The sequence below is a fragment of the Geotrypetes seraphini genome, chromosome 8, assembly GCF_902459505.1.
Source record: "Geotrypetes seraphini chromosome 8, aGeoSer1.1, whole genome shotgun sequence".
NCBI lineage: Eukaryota > Metazoa > Chordata > Amphibia > Gymnophiona > Dermophiidae > Geotrypetes > Geotrypetes seraphini.
In genome coordinates, this window is record NC_047091.1 from 34,880,512 (window position 1) to 34,896,954 (window position 16,443).

Below are 16,443 nucleotides of genomic sequence, written 5' to 3' on the forward strand. Positions count from 1 at the left end.
GAGGGAGAAGTATTAGGATCCGTCAGAGCTAAAGTGTCATAGAGGTCTGTCAGAGCCATAACCTGTCCTAGGCTGAGACTAAAAGTGGCACAGACCTCAGATTTTTAAGGACGTGCAGGTCAGATCCGTGAGGTCTGCGTTTTACCCCTTCCCACAGTTGCTCTTTACCGTCCCACGAAAGCTGCTACCTTGGGCGCCCGCCTAGTCTTGCTTAGTGGTTGAGCCGGCCCTGTCTCCTCCCCCTCCCCGAGCTCGCGCTGCCCCGCCCCAGGGTTTCCGATTTGCATAAATAACCCCGCCCCCCAACCCTCGTACGCTGGAAGTTTAGTGCGGCCCTGCCAGGGAGTTGGGGGGCGAGCGTGCAGAAAAGTTGGCGAGGAGGTGGCCGGGGGGGCGACCGAGGCGGCTCCTCCGCCAGCCATGGACGCTCTGAAATCGGCGGGGAGGGCCATCATCCGGAGCCCGAGCCTTGCCAAGCAGTCGTGGAGCTCCGGCAGGCACAAGAGTAAGTTCTTCCTCTTTGCCCGGCCCCGGTCGGGCCACAGTTGCAACTCTGCCGGCTCGCTGCTGCCGGCTCGCTGCTCCCTCGGGTCCCCCGGGGGCCCTTTGCAGTGCGTCGAATGGGCCCCGGCTGCACCGGGGAAGCCCGACGGCTTGTGCCGGCTCTGTAACGCTCTTCCCCGGTGCAGGAGCTTGAGGTCAGGGTCCAGGTCTTGCCGAGGTTGTGGGTTCGAATTCCGCCCTGGGCAACTCGCATGGGAGCTCACTAGGACAGGGACAAACGCTTGAGAACCTGACTAATTTGCATAGAATTGTAGGATATGCGGTGTCTAAATGATTAAAATCTAATTGGCATGAAATAGTCCCAGAGCCTAGGACCTGGCTGCTTTTGGGGGCAAAGTGGGGAGGGTAACGCCCAGCTCTGCTACCTAAGGTTTAAAGCCCCAGCAGCCCATGTCTGGCATCAACACTTTGCCCCCAGGGAGCTCCTGTAGTGCCCAACATCTCTGGTTAGAGGGCCAGGCTAGTGGCAGGCAAAGGGCTCACCAGACAAGGAAGCAGTGAGGGAGGAACATGCAATTTAACATTTGGCTTTATTTAATTTTGTTGCTGTTTAAAGCAACAGTGGCACTTGTAAACTTTTTTTATATTGTGGTAGCTTTACTTTTCAGCTCCGGGAAGGGGTAAAACGCGGACCTCAAGGACCTCGCGGATCTAAAACTGCACAGCCTTAAAAATCTGAGGTCCTTGCATTGACAAGTCTGTCTTTTAGCTTATTCCACCGCTTTCCCTGCACACTCAGCTCAGGCCCCCCCTGCGCTGCCTTCCCTAATGGCTAAGGAGGGAGGCTTTTGCTAATTAGCCCGATCGTCCCTTCCTCCAGATCTCTCCCTCCGCACTGATTCTGAGAGCCCCCACCATATGACACTGGATGGCAAATAGCTGGGTTTGGGGGAGGGGAGGTTAAATGTGTGCAAAGGTCTGCAGTGCATCTGACCTCGCGGACCTGAATGCACATCCTTGAAAATCTGAGGTTCGCGCCACTTTTAGTCTCCAGCTCTGACAGACCTCTATGAGAGTTTAGCGCTGACGGATCCTAACGCTTTTCCCTCCCTATGCTGAGACTTAAAAGTGGGGAAGGGGTAAAACACGGACCTCACTGACCTTACGGACCTGACTTCATACCTTTCCTCTTTCTAATTGCAATATTTTCTAGACCAGCAGCTTTAAGCTTAGAAAATCAATGTTGTAGAAATTATTCAACTGCTTCTGCCTTTTTTTTTTTTTTTCAGGCTAGACTAGAGAATTGTTCAGGTCCTGCCTTAGGGTGGCGCTCTTCCTGGTAAGAGTTTGATAACCAGCACGGATGCTCCCTATCCTTAAGGATTTGCCTATTTCTAGATGAGGGAGGAGATCTTGATTCTGGAAAAGTGACGGACCACTAAGGTTCTTGGCATGCTCCGCTGCCGTAGATCCGCGGTCTCAAACGCAAACCCCTTTTCAGGGCCACATTTTGGATTTGTAGGCGCTTGGAGGGCCGCAGAAAAAAAAATGACAATTTTGCATGAGGTAAAAAGAAAAGAAATAAAAACCACACTTTTCAAGAAATTCCTGAAACAGCAATAACACCACGACCTCTTAGTAACTCTAAAACTGACATTTGATCTACCCATTACTACACTAATTATAACAAAAGAATCTCCACTATGACCACCTATTAACTCTCTTACAAACCACCTCACCTTCAACAACCCGCAAAATGTTTATAAAATCTACAATCTACCTCTCTAGCTAATCATTGTAACTCTGTTCTTTTTAAATTAACCTTTTGTAATCCGCCTTGAACCGCAAGGTAATGGCGGAATAGAAATCCCTAATGTAATGTAATGTAATGTAATTTATAGTTTATAAATCTTTCCCTAATTGCTTCTGATAATTTCAGCTATACACAGCTGAAAGCAGTGCCACATGCAGAAAGACAAAAACCAACAGAAGCAATTAAGGAAAGATTTATAAAGTATAACAAGTTTTACCTCATGCAGCATTGTGATTTCGATTGGTGTAGTCCTCTAGGCCTTTTTTTTTTTTTTTTTGTAGAGGGGAGAATCGGTATCTGATTTGTGCCTGGAAAACTTGTGCCTTAAGTGTCCAGTGGTCGTGTCAGTAATTGCCTTCAGCTCTCGCCTCCTCCAGCACTGGATACAACCGCCATCTTACATCAAGCAGTCAACGCCAGGAGAGGTGCTGAATTTCACAAAATTACGTACACACGCACAAGCTGCACTGCCTTCAGTGGTTACCTAACATAGAAACATGACGGCAGATAAAGGCCCGCCTCACTGCTGTAACCTCACTCATTCGCTTTCTTGCGTCTGTACGCGATTGGCCTCTCCATTCCACCTCACAATTGCGTACAGACACAGGAAAGCGCATGCGTGAGGTTATAGCAGTGAGGCGGGCTACGTTCCAGAACAATGGTAACATAACCAGGGCCTTAAAATAGTACCTGGCGGGCCGCATGCAATTTGAGACCACTGGTATAGAGGTTCCATCTCTCTTCCAGCTGATCCATAACGCTTCTTCCATTCCCCAGGACCCCGTATTTCAGCTGCTGTAATATTTTTCGCATATAGTGCCACCACTCCATCCTTTTGGCCATCTCTAGCCTTTCAAAAAAGGTGTTAGACTGGTATGTTTGCATCCCACTCATGCGATAGCAATAAGATCTACGTAATCCAGCTTCTAACATCGGAGCTTGCAGATCCTGAACTTTATTAGCTAAACTATAAGCATTTGTGCTTGTCACATTCCAGCAATGTTTTACTGGTATGTCCTGTATAGTGTTTTGCCTATGCTCCCCTTCCCTTTTGTTGATGTTGGCGTTATCTACCCCTCAGCTGTTGCATTTCTGCACTTTCTGGGGGGTGACCTTTTTTTTGATTCCACCCGTTTCCCTTTGTCACCCCACACTCCCGTTTTAAACACTTAGGACCCGATGCACAAAAGGTTTCCTCGCAAGTAAGACTGGCTTCAGGGAGTCCTGCTGGCTCAGCTGATCAAGGCTTCCCCTGCTGAACCGGCAGAGGGAGCCCTAATTGTCTCTTCCCCCCCACACCCCCTATACCTCTGGATGAAAAATCATCAGGAGGGATGCCCGCTGCCTCTTCAAAATGGATACCTTCCCTCCCAGTGCATTCCAAGGCTTTCTCAGGGTTTGAGCCAATTAGAGACTTAGAGCTGCTTCTTCAAAATGCCCTTCTCCTCCCACTGCATCCTGGGATGCACTGGGAGGAGCCTATCGGCAGTAGGGAGTGGCCAGCTCCTGCCATCCTTTCTTTTCATGCAGGGGGTGTTAGGGATGTTGGGGGTGCTTTCTTTGGAGGGGGACTGGGGGAGATCAGTCAGTGGGTGGGAGGGAGGAATTGGGACTCTTCCTGCCAGTTCAGCTGATCACAGCAGGGCAAGCCCCGATCAGCTGAGCTGGTAGGACATCCCGACATCCCCCTTCTTTTTTTGGTTGGTTTATGGCAGAGAAATAACCAGCCACCAAATTATACCAGAGTTTTTCAGATATTGGTCAAAGAGGAGAATTGCTAAATGTTTGCCAGCCAATCAATGAAAACTGTAAAATAAAAACCAAGCAATGAACTTGGCTCTCTTCAGCTGTCGTCTTCTCTCCCAAAAGCAAAGGTAATTAAGGGAGGTTTGGAAAACGACTTGAAGCGTTTAAGGCCTCAACGTTCAAAAGCACACTGGCAGGCTTAAATGATGGGAATTTAGGACATCAGCCAGGTCACAAATGTTTGTCTAAAGGATCGGATTTTGCAGGTGGACTTCAGCCTCTCAGCTGCCGAAAGTGGGCGAATCTCTTGACACGATAAACTGTAGCTGGATCATGCCCCCCCTTTCGTTAGACATTGGTGGATTTTACCTTTTTTAGGAAGGTGAAGGTTTACTAGTGTCTAGCTCGGAATAAAAGGATCAAATCACTTTGCTCTCCCCCCCATTCCTTTTCCCAGCACAGAAGAATTTACCATGCCATACAGGTCAGGGCTTGCAGAGAACAATGAAAGTAATGTTTTTAGTGTGTAGATCAGTGCCAAATCCCCCCCCCCCCCTGTAGAATTCCAAGCATGCAGTGCAATGTGCATCCCTTAAGCTTCCAAAGTATACAATTATGGTAAGGAACATGAGCCCCACTTCTTATTCCAAATCATTTTCTGGATTCACTCTAATGCCTTTCTGTAAGATGCCAAGTTGATGTCCCAGCATGCTTCTGTAAACGTTTTGATGGCCTGATGTAGACGCTTGGTCACATAGGACTATATTGTGCTCCTTGGTTTGGCTTGCAAGCTACTTTTAAATGACCAAGTCAAAATGATCTACCAACAATAAAATTTTAAAAAAACACAAAGCACGCTGTATGCAGAGAAAATGTTAATAATTTATATTCCGCGGGTTTTTGAAGAGGTCAAAGCAGATGACTTTATGCAATGTCACCTCAGTAACAACTATACAAAAATAGACAAATATACCCCCTCGCAGCTCCCTGTGCTAAAAACCGCAATAGCGGTTTAGTAAAAGGGGGCATAGTGCAAAATATAGACAGCAGATATAAATTCTCTAAATGGACATATTTTGATCACTAAATTGAAAATAAAATCATTTTTCCTACCTTTGGTGATTTCATGAATCTTTGGTTGCACTTCCTTCTGTAAATCCAATATTTCTTTCTGCCCTCTCCCCTTTTCTTTCTGTCTTTCTTTCTTTCCCCCTGCCCCCTCTTTATTTCTTTCTTACTTCCCCCTGCCCCCTTTTTTTCTGTCTTTCTCTCTCCCACTGCCCCCCCAAGCCACAGCACCGATTTCTCCCTGCTTCCCCAAGCCAGGCCTGGTACATACAAGTGCTGAGCCCAAAAGCCTTCTCCCCCGCCCCCCCAGTGATGTCAATTCTGACATTGGAGAGGAAGTTCCAAGCAGCGATTGGCTGGCCCAAAACTTCCTCTTCGACATCAGAATTGTCGGAGGTGAAGGCTTCTGGGTCCGGCGCTTGTACGCGCCTGGCCTGGCTTGAAGACGGGAAGAACAAGATCGCAAAGGCAATGCGATCGATACACGTTGCCTTTGATCTACTAGTCGATCGCGATCGACCGTCTGGGCACCCCTGGATTAGGTATTGGGTCCTTGGGTTTTAAATAGTTTTAGTAGAGAGCAAGACTGTAACTTCTGTGTACCTTTTGCTCCTGGACTCGGTCCCAGCCACCTCAACTTATCAAACAAAACAAGATCAGGGTTAAGGCATTTGACGTGTTTGATGTCTGATTAATTTGCAGCGATGCAGTCGGCCTGCTGTAGTTAAACCCAGTGTCTCGTACTTGTCATTCACAATAGCAACTGTACTGTGAAAGCTCTACAGGAAGTGGTTTTCCTGATTGCAATGGCTTTTCCTGTGCTACCTTATTTTGTAAACATTGAGCCTTGCTGTGATGCATCAACCTTGGGATGGCAGAGGTTATGCTGGAGAAATACATTTATTTACTTTATTAGGGTTATATTAACTGCCTCTTCATGAAGATTCACCCAAAGTGATATATAATGCATTGGTGGCAAAGTGAGGGTGAGAGGCATTCCCCCCTCCTCTCCCCGTACCTCTAATTCACCCCCGCGGGCAACAATATCGATGTGCTCCTCCCGTCACTTCCTCTGCGTGGCATCTGGAAGCGACATCGGTGGGAGAGCTGACACAGTCACGAGGAACATGTTGAAGTTGCTTGTGGCGGTGAGCAACTAGTTATTTAGAGCAGGGGTATCAAATGTCGGTCCTCGAGGGCCGGAATCCAGTCTGGTTTTCATGATTTCCCCAATGAATATGCATGAGGTCTATTAACATGCACTGCTTTCATTGTATGCTAATAGATCTCATGCATATTCATTGGGGAAATCCTGAAAACCCAACTGGATTGCGGCCCTCTAGGACCAACATTTGACACACCTAAGATAGAGGGGAAGGAACGCACACGTGGTGAGGGGAGGAGTGGGAAGAGGAGGAGGGTTGCTGGTGCCCTTACCAACATGGCGCCCAGGGAGGACTGCCCCCCACTCCTATTGCAGTAGCATAGTACATCGAATAGTAATCGGCTACTCGAGTATTTTCCCTAGCTGTCTGGCAGGCTTAGTTGTACTCGGGGGTAGGCAATTCTGGTCCTTGAGAGCAGGAGCCAGGTCAGGTTTTCAGGATATCCACAATGAATATGGATTTGCATGCACTGCCTCCTTGAGATGCAAATCTATCTCATGCATATTTATTGTGGATATCCTGAAAACCTGACCTGGCTCCAGCTCTCGAAGACCAGAATTGCCTACCCCTGGTCTAACTATATGTAATCAATGTTCTGGTTGCTGTTTTGTAACAATTTTATTAAAATATAATGCTAACTATTTAAGGATATCCTTGTTTGCTTGCAGAGAACACACATTGGAACGTACAGTCAAATTGTAAAAACTAGACTTACTCAAGCTGTAGGGATCTTCATACGTTACCTGCTGTTGAAGTTATCTTGCCTCTGAAGAATGGTAAAATCAAATGCACGACTTGTATTCCACCAGAGTATTGTTTTTCTCGTGTTACCCCTATCCTCCTCAAGTCGCTTCATTGGCCCTCCATCCACACTCACTTCCACATACAGTTAAAACTCCTCTTAATGACCTACAACAGGGGTAGGCAATTCTGGTCCGCGAGAGGGGAGCCAGGTCAGGTTTTCAGATCTCCACCATGAATATGTATGATATGGATTTGCATGCACTGCCTCCTTGAGAAGCAAATCTATCTCATGCATATTTATTGTGGATATCCTGAAAACCTGACCTGGCTCTGGCTCTTGAGGACCAGAATTGCCTACCCCTGACCTACAAGTGTATTCACCCTTTAGATCCTCTATCTCTCTCCCTACACTCCTCTCCAGGAATTCTGTTCATCAAGCAAATCTTATCTGCACTCTTCGCTTCTACTGCCAAATCCAGATGGCACCCTTTCTCTCTTGCTGCACCTTATACCTGTAATAAACTGCCCGAGTCGGTAACGTTGCTCTCCGTCCCTGGAACTATTCAAATCAAGAGTAAAAGCCCACCTCTTCAAGAATGCATCACCCTGATAAGCTCCATAAGCCCCTACTTGTCCTGTTGCCTGTCAATTTAGATTGTAAGCTCTACTGTGCAGGGACCTTCTCAGTGCTGCATATGCTTATCAATGCTATAGAAACGTTTAAATAGGAGTAAATACTACATTTGAAACTTATGTTGGTACAAAGCATGGTTCTTCAGTTCAGCGAGAGATTAGAGAAACTGGGCCTCTTCTCCCTTGAAAAGAAGAGACTGAGAGGGGACAGGATCGAAACATTCAAGATAATGAAGGGAATAGACTTAGTAGATAAGGACAGGTTGTTCACCCTCCCCAAGGTAGGGAGAACGAGAGGGCACTCTCTAAAGTTAAAAGGGGATAGATTCCGTACAAACATAGGAAGTTCTTCACCCAGAGTGTGGTGGAAAACTGGAACGCTCTTCCGGAGGCTGTTATAGAGGGAAACACCCTCCAGGGATTCAAGTCAATGTTAGACAAGTTCCTGCTGAACCAGAACGTACACAGGTAAGGATAAACTCAATTAGGGTGCTGGTCTTTGACCTAAGGGCCACCGTGGGAGTGGACTGCTGGGCACGATGGACCACTGGTCTGACCCAGCAGCGGCAATTCTTATGTTCTTATAAAGATCTCAATACTTCTATTCCCTCTTTTCCCCAAGCAGCCATTTGGCCTTATTTGGTGAGGGGTGATGGGGGTCAATTGCATGCAAGACAGACGCACCGACAATGCCGCCCGGACAATTGTGCACAGGATGTCAGCATGCTGAATTTAAACAGTATTTTAAAGTGCTCCAAGGGGGTGGGGGGGGCCCCCCACTTTACTTAGAACTGTTGGTGCTCCCGTGAGGGGGGGAACCCCTATTACAGAGGAAACTGTAATTTTTCCCTAAAAACAGGGAAAAAAGGCTGTTTCCTCTAATTGGGTGCCCCCCCCCCAACGAGAGCGTCAGCGCTTCCAAGTAAAGTGGCGGGGTTCTCCCCACACTCCTCAGAGCACTTTAAAATACTGTTTAAATCAGCACGTTTACATCCTGCGCGCGATTGGGCAGCATTGTCTGCGTGTCTGTCTCGTGCGCTTTCGTCTTATGTACCTTGGTGAGGAGGAGAGAAAAGTTAAGTTGCACATGCTTTGCAAATTGCATGGAGAATAGCTTAGTGGTTAAAGCACTAGACTGTCGACCCCAAAGTCAGATTCAACGCCCACTGCTGCTACTTGTGGCTTGCCCAAGGTCACTTGCCCTCCTTTTTCCTCTGCTGCAAAACTAGGTTATCCCAGGACAAGTAGGCAAGTATTGTCACATTTGGTTGACGTCATCGACAGAGCCCGAATGCGGACGCCTTGCAAGCAGACTTGCTTGAAGAAACTCGAAGTTTCGAGTCGCCTGCACCGCGCATGTGCGAGTACTTTCCCACCCAGTGCAGGGTGCGTCTCCTCAGTTCTCAGTTTTCCGCGGAGCCGAGAAGCCCGTCTTTGACTCTGCGTTTAACTCGTTACTTCATGCCTTCTCTGAACCACGGTTTGTATTTTTTTTCCTCACGAAACGCTGTTATTTTATTTCTTCATTTTCAGCTTAAAAAAAAAATAATTTTTTCCTCTTCCGTCCGTTTCTCGGGACGGTAAGTAACTGTGCTTTCAGCAACCTCTGGGGATAGGGAAATTGCCTAGTATAGTAACTCTGCTCTGGCTGCCACAGAAAAGATATGAGCTAAATCAAATCCAGCTGAAGTGATAAATGGAGATGTGGTTTTTGTCTTGGAGGAGGAAATACTGAAGGCAAGATTCTCAAAACTTTAACGCCTTCGCTAAACTGTCTTCCGGCAGTTTAGCCTGCATGCATTATAGCAGCGGGTTATCTGTCTTTAGCGAGGTTTCTAGCAGTCTCCGACAATGTGGTCTTCAACATTGAAATGAACCCTCCGGTGGATTCTTAAGTCGCTGAGGCATTTTTGAAGAGCGTCGTCTTTTGGCGATAAAGCAGCGACTGGTCCGGGGTGCCGTTAGTGCCAGCACATGTGTTTTGACTGTGGCTAATGAAAAAAAAATGTGTATCTAATATTTTAAAGTGGAGAGTAGTGAAATCACGCTTCTTTTGAGGTTTTTGGGGAGAGAAAAAGCATTTTTATGTGCGATAAGTCTCTCCTGCTGCCAGCGGGGGAGGTTTTTTGGGGGGTTTTTTAATGGTGTTTTTTCTGAACATGTGCCCATCAGCGATGGGCAGATGCAAATGTAGGAAATCTTCGCTGTTGTCCACCGATCTTATTTGCATGCGTGATTTTTTTTTTTTTTTTTTAAAGTCTCGGGTTTTTAGATTTGGTATCAAAACAGCAGCATTAGCTGACTGTCGCTTTTTAACACGGGTTTTTGAGAATCCTGGCCTGAATCTTTCATAGGGTTTTGTTACTGCATGTCCTTTAGTCTTAGCCTGATACCTTTTCTCTTAGAAACAATGCAGGAGATGAGTCTGGCATTACACGAGTGTAATAAACACTTATCAGACCTGTCAAGTGGATTTAACAAGTGATGTTGGTCCATTAGAGATCTCATCTTGTTTTATGGACAGCATTGTTTGTTAGGTCATTTTGATTCAGTGGTACCTTTTTATTATAGACCAGCTGTTGGGACCAGTGTGGAATGCTAGTCTGGACAAATGCCGAGTGAGTAGGACACTGGCGCGCGGCATATTAAAATGAATTCTAATGAGGCTATTAACGCTTCAGTCCCAGTACATGGGTGACTTTAAAGTGTGCAACAGTGCTGGAACTTGGACACTAGCTCTGAGAAGATGAAGTGTTTCATCCTCTGGTATTTTATCCTCTCTAACCGAACTGCAGACTTTTTTTCCTTTTTGCTGCAAGCATCATTTTTAACGCAGAACGGGAGGTGACAGTTCTGCACACAGGACCGAGCAGAAAAACAATGCATCTGTGCATAAATATTCAGCAGTGAAATTGGTGCAGGAACAATTCCTCCTACACTCCTGCCCAATGCACCGCTTCACCACTAGACCACCAGGGCTTGAGGTCAGTCCAGCGGAAGCCCACAATGGGTCCATGAGAGGGGAAAGGGGCAAGATGATGCAGAGTTTGAGTATAAACTGATTTACTGCTTGGACCATCAGGGCTTGAAGTAGGCCAGACAGAGGCCGCAATGGGTCAGGGAGGGGGACATGGTGTGAATCTGTGCATTTCACTGCTTTAAAGGTAAGCTTGAGACAGGGAAGGGAGGCTGGGGGTGGTCTACAGCCAGCCGGTTCAGGACACGGGAGGATATTTCTCCTGTCCCTGCTCACCGCTGGGCCTCCAGGGCTTAAGGTAGGCCTGGTAGAGGTCCACAGTGGGTCCAGGGGTGGGTCGGTGCAGAGCCAGGGAAGAAGGCAGGAATATGAATGTCAGGAAGGAGAGAGGGTAACAGTATTTGAATATAAACCCTCTGATATTTGGCTTGACTTTTTTGATGGGGGGAAGGTTACCTCAGTTTATATTCTACTATATACAGTAAATGCTTAGGTTTGAATCTACCCCTAAGTGTTGCCATTAAAATGTTGGGCTGATTTTTATATCGTGAAAAGTCAGTGAGGCTCTTATTTAAAACATAGGCTTGAACCACCAAAATGCAAGGTTGCTTGGCCTCTGCTGGCCCTGGGAAAATTTGTCCATATTGTGTGGAGCTTCATATGTCTTAATGTCTTGTGCTGCTCACTACTTGCACCCTTGAGTCTGATTATGCTGTAGACAATGACCTTGAAGACCAAACAGTCTTTAAGAGAAGGAGTTCCCAAGCAAGGAAGGATGTGTGTTTCTGCGACCTTGACAATTATCGTCATACTTTAATCTGTGGCTGGTCATCTGAAGTGGAAAATGGCCAAGTTCCAGACTGAACCTCCCTCTTCAGTCTTTGAAAAGGTCCTTGAGCTACCCCAGTGCTAGGGATGCTGTGTTTTGACGTTCAGTAGTGCCTCTGTGTCGGATACAGTTGTATAGGTAGGCTGATGCTTGGTACCAGTCTACTTTTTGTAGACTTATTTAGATCGTTTGGGATCGATGCAGAAGGCTTCTGTGAGTGAACAGGTTAAAATATCAGGAATGGAGAATACATAGTTTAAAGAAGGGGTGTTAGTCCCTCCTCGAGGGCCGCAATCCAGTCGGATTTCCCCCAATGAATATGCATGAGGTCTATTAGCATACAATGAAAGCAGTGCATGCAAATAGATCTCATGCATATTCATTGGGGAAATCCTGAAAACCCGACTGGATTGTGGCTCTCAAGGAGGGACTTTTGACACCCCTGGTTTAAAGTGATTTCAACTAGACCTGATAAGTCAGTGATCAGACCTGTAGCTAAAAAAGCAGCTGTTCCAGCTTGGGAATTAATTCTGGCTCCCAGTGCCTTCTCTGACAACCAATAATAAGCTGCACAGTCTTCCCTGTTCTCTTAGCAGGCTTCTGTCAGACAATTCCCCTGGGTGCTCGTGAACTCTCTTCCCTCTTCATCAGGTATGGCGCTGCTTAGAGCGTTTCAGGCAGGCATAAAAATAGAGGGCCGTGTCCCCTTGTGACTTTTTGCATCCATTGCATGTGTAATATTTAATCGGCTTGAGGTGAGGAGTTAATTCAACCGCAGGCTTCTAAATTTGAGCCTGAAATCCCAGGGAGGGGGTGCGGGCTGGGAAATAGGATCCTGCAAAAGTTGTTTGGCAGGATGTTTGTTAAATCCCTGCAGCTTTTAAAGAAATTTATCCTCCCTAAAAGAGGTCCGTTGTAGACTTGGCTTTTGGATCCAAGCTAAATAAGCTAGGGAGGAAGCGAGACTGAGAAAACAAGCAAAGACAAGCAGGCAAGGCCTTGGTTTGTCCACTTCAGAATTGTTCACTTTTTTTTTTCTTGCTTATATAATACTAGTGTTTGCAGAATTTCAGTTAGACTAAATCTTAATGTTCAAAGGGTCTGAGCATACACTTAAGCCTCAGATAGCGAGTAATGCAGTTTGCGAGTTTTGCTAGATGAGCAAAACATTTGATTTTTTTTTTAACTCTCAAAACGAGCATTGTCTTGCTATACAAATGCAGCACGCAGAAGGACACACAAGAACGCACAACATAAGCGCAGTGCATACACAAAGAACCAGAACAAAATTACAAAAACCGCAAAGCCCCAAATAAAGGCTTAAACTAGATGGAGCGTGCATAGCAATCTGTGCGCATTGTAGCTTATAATACTAATACGCCGAGCATTCTAGATGGGGTTAAGGGGACCAAGTAAGTTAACAGAGGGAAAGCTTTATAAAGCTTCGGAAAAAAACAAAAGGAAAACAACGAACAGAAAGCATAAAATAGAATTTTAAAAAAAATAATCCTTTGGGGGCGAGACCAGACTGACTGGGTTCTGTTTGCTATAGACTTGGTAGCAAGAGTTTATAAGTTGTACTGTTCATTTCTGCCAGACACTTGTGACTTCGGTTGGCTACTGCTGGAAGCAAGATACAGTGCTAGATGAACCATTGGTCTGACCCAGAATGGATACTGGGTTGCCAGATTTTTTTCCTCATATAAACCCCAAAAGTGTGGCCCCTGGCCCCTCACACACCCCTTCGGGGCCACATCTGGGGGGCATCTGCTCATGCGTTGATGCCTTCCAGATGGAGCCTCGAGCTCGGTGGTTTCAAAACCCAAACAAGTGCCGAGTTTTGAAAACCCATCCAGACACCTGGACAGGTAAATCCAGACATCTGGTAACCCTATATTTTCTTACCCGCAGAGTTGGATCGAGAGTGTGATTATTGCATCCCTAATAACACATCATGCATGGAACACACTTGCAGTATTCGGACACCAGCCCACACAAGCCGTTTCCGGCTAGTTTCTCCCACTGCCTTAGAGCTGCCACCTTGCCAGACTCGGGTTCTGGCTTTAATTGGGCACCGTGCCCTTCTCTTCATGCTTGAGGGATGAAATAGCTGTCCATTTGAATTTCCATACTTGGAAGCAGATGATTTTTTTAAGACAATATTTACATTCCAACTTCAACTGAGCTTCTGCAGAATAACATATTTATGGCAAGAGATGAATCTTTTCCCTGCCCCAGCCTGACAGCATGTGACTGGCATCTCTAGGTATTCAGCTAATTATAGTAATTGAATATTTGCTGATCAAAGGCTGCCATATGCCCTGTGCAACCTGACCTAGATTTTGTCTCATTGGCTGATTATTGCTCTGGTTACACTGCTTATCTGTGTGGGGTGTTTGGTTTTTGATTTTTTTTTTTTTGGGGGGGGAGGAACACTAGCTAGATATACCACTCATAAAATAGAGCATATACAATTTATTTGCAGTGGTACAAGCCATTTGTATGACTTGTTACAATGCCTAGCACTTCTGGGAGAAGATATTGATTCTGGGGCTCTTAAATGAGCCCAGTTTCATTTTTATTTTGGCAATTTCTTTCACAATTGGATCACATGGCCATGCCAAACCTAGCTAGTCACCGTGATTCACTCCTAATTCATCAATTTGTAGTTGCAAAACATGCTTATTGCTTACTAGAGAAGCTTGTCACGAGTGGGTGGGGAATGAGGTTTTGTAAGTCACCACAACATAAATGCGAGACACCCGATAATACCACCCAAAATGTGTTGCCTTTTGTTAGTACAAAGTACTTTGGGGCGGGATTGAGTTCTAGAAATTCTAGGCTTAAATTTATTTCTTCAGCTGTGAGACATTAAGTGCAAACTTGACTCCTAGGAGGGGGGTGGAGAATTCACATCCTCTGATCTTTGACCATAATGTAGAGCCCAAGAGCTCGTCTTGATCGATGACTTTAACAATGGGCTGGAAGGCCCGAGTTGGTCACCCGTTAAAGAGTTTCTGGATGGGTCCTTTTTTTTGGGGGGGTGGGGGAGAAGGAGGGAGGTAGTTTTAAGTTAGGTGCCATTGACTTATGTTAGAATCCTAGTAACTTGATTTTACAGATCTAAAAAAAAATCTGTTTTGTGCTAGTCTGGTAAGGGCCTCCAGCATCATCCCTATGGCTTTCAACATTTCCAGCCATCTGATTGCAGGTTGCCCTCTTTGTCTGGTTCCTTCGGTCTTCCCAAACACAATGTCCTCCTCCAATGATCTTTCTCTTCTGACGGTGTGATCATTTGAGCGTCAAGTGACATAGCTGGTTTGGTTTGATCTCATCCAGACGTAGGGAAAGTCTCTGCTTGCCCTGGATAGGTCACTTCACACCGATGCAAATAATCCCAGAGGGTAATAAACAAGTACAAAGCTAACAATCCCTCTATTCCAATTTAGAATGGTGGGTAACAAGGTTGTATTACCTCAAAGGGGTCAAATAACCTCTGTATCTTATCCTAAAATATTTAAATCTTTTGTAGATGTACCCTCAGTGCAATGATACCCCTTTAGGACACAGGGCATGTAATGACTAGTATGTGCTATTTCTTTAAATGTGGATTCATTGACCAACCCGAGTAATGGTAAAATCTATTGATTAAGGGGATCCACCAAATCCACTGAAATGATTTATGGAATCATTTGCCCGTGGCCTCATGGAATATAGGTCGAATTAAGGCAGTGTCTTGAAACACTTTGGATTTTGCACGTGCATGGAAGAGGGTGAATGGCAGTTCAGCCTTAAGTTGCATTCACTTTTGGCCTCATGTAATCTGTCCTCTTAAAATTCAACTGGTAAGTTTTTATTTTGGGTGTGAGCATGTACCCGGACTTTAATATGCCTGTAGGGTGTTTTTTGTATTCCTGGGGGGAGGGGGGAGTTCTTTTACATATGACCTGGATTGGCCACTGTTTAACAGGGCTTGATGGATCTTCAGGGTTCGATTCTGGAAATGACGTCCTGATTGTAGTTTGTTTTAGGCATCCAACCTACCGCCGTCTAACGGACCAATCGGGCCGCACATTTAAAGAAACAAAAATCTGCGGTGAGGTGTCTACAATGTAGGCATCTGGCTTGCACCTGTGGAGGCATCTAGGCATGCGTAGGGACACTTAAGGCCTTACATGGGTGTGGCTTATGCTGGAAGTGGCCTTAGGCATCCGTAAGCTTGCCTAGGTGCTTCCGTAGGCGGGAGTTGCTGGCCTATACTTAAGGTGTCTGTCCGAAAAATACACTCTTCTGGATGCAGTGCCCAACTTTGATTTGCATGCGGTTGATGCCCGTTTTGCAGGTGTTTACAGCAGCAGGTGCCATTTCCAGAATTAGGCTATTGTCTGTGCCAGTATGGCAATGCTCGTGTTCTTAAATCCCAATAAAACAACCACTTTTTTCCCAGATTGTTTAGAACAGGTATAATCTTTGGTTAGATTGCAATGACATGGGTAAAATTAACCAGCTTGTTTGCAATGCTTTCAGGAATACATTCAGCTATGCCGGTATTTTCCAAAAATGAGATCATATGGCCACAAATGATGAAAATACCCCCCCCCCCCTTTCCCTTAAAGTATAAGAGCGGTGGTCAGTTTGTTCTCAGACCCCAGTATTCTGTGGATTTCTAAAGTGCTTAACAGGAATCCCATTGGGGGGAGGAGAGTGTGAGTGTTCAGACTTGCAAACCCCATGTTAACTATGGCTTCTGGTACCCGCCACAGTCCAGGCCTAGGGAGGAGGAAGTTCAGTTTCTACAACTTCTTTCAATTTGGGAGCAGCTGAGCTATGCTTCAAACGTCTGAAAGAGTTAAACTTTCTCATCTGATACTTGCTTACGAGTTTGCATTCACATGTGCCTCAAACAAGAGCTGAAACGGGGCAATCTTAGGTACTGCTGTATTAATCCCTCGCAGGCCAATGT

At 45.9% G+C, this 16,443-nt stretch overlaps 1 protein-coding gene across 2 annotated transcripts in view; it reads left to right on the forward strand.

The window, feature by feature from the left end:
• Positions 1 to 299: 299 nt before the first annotated feature.
• LDLRAP1 (low density lipoprotein receptor adaptor protein 1) overlaps positions 300 to 16,443 on the forward strand; it is a 100,082-nt gene continuing 83,938 nt past the window's right edge. The window contains exon 1 of one of the 2 annotated variants that reach the window (XM_033954457.1): positions 300 to 505. In XM_033954457.1, coding sequence (XP_033810348.1) covers positions 421 to 505 — 85 coding nt within the window. In that variant the 5' untranslated portion in view covers positions 300 to 420. The remainder of the gene's footprint in view (positions 506 to 16,443) is intronic. The other variant, XM_033954456.1, reaches the window with a different exon arrangement.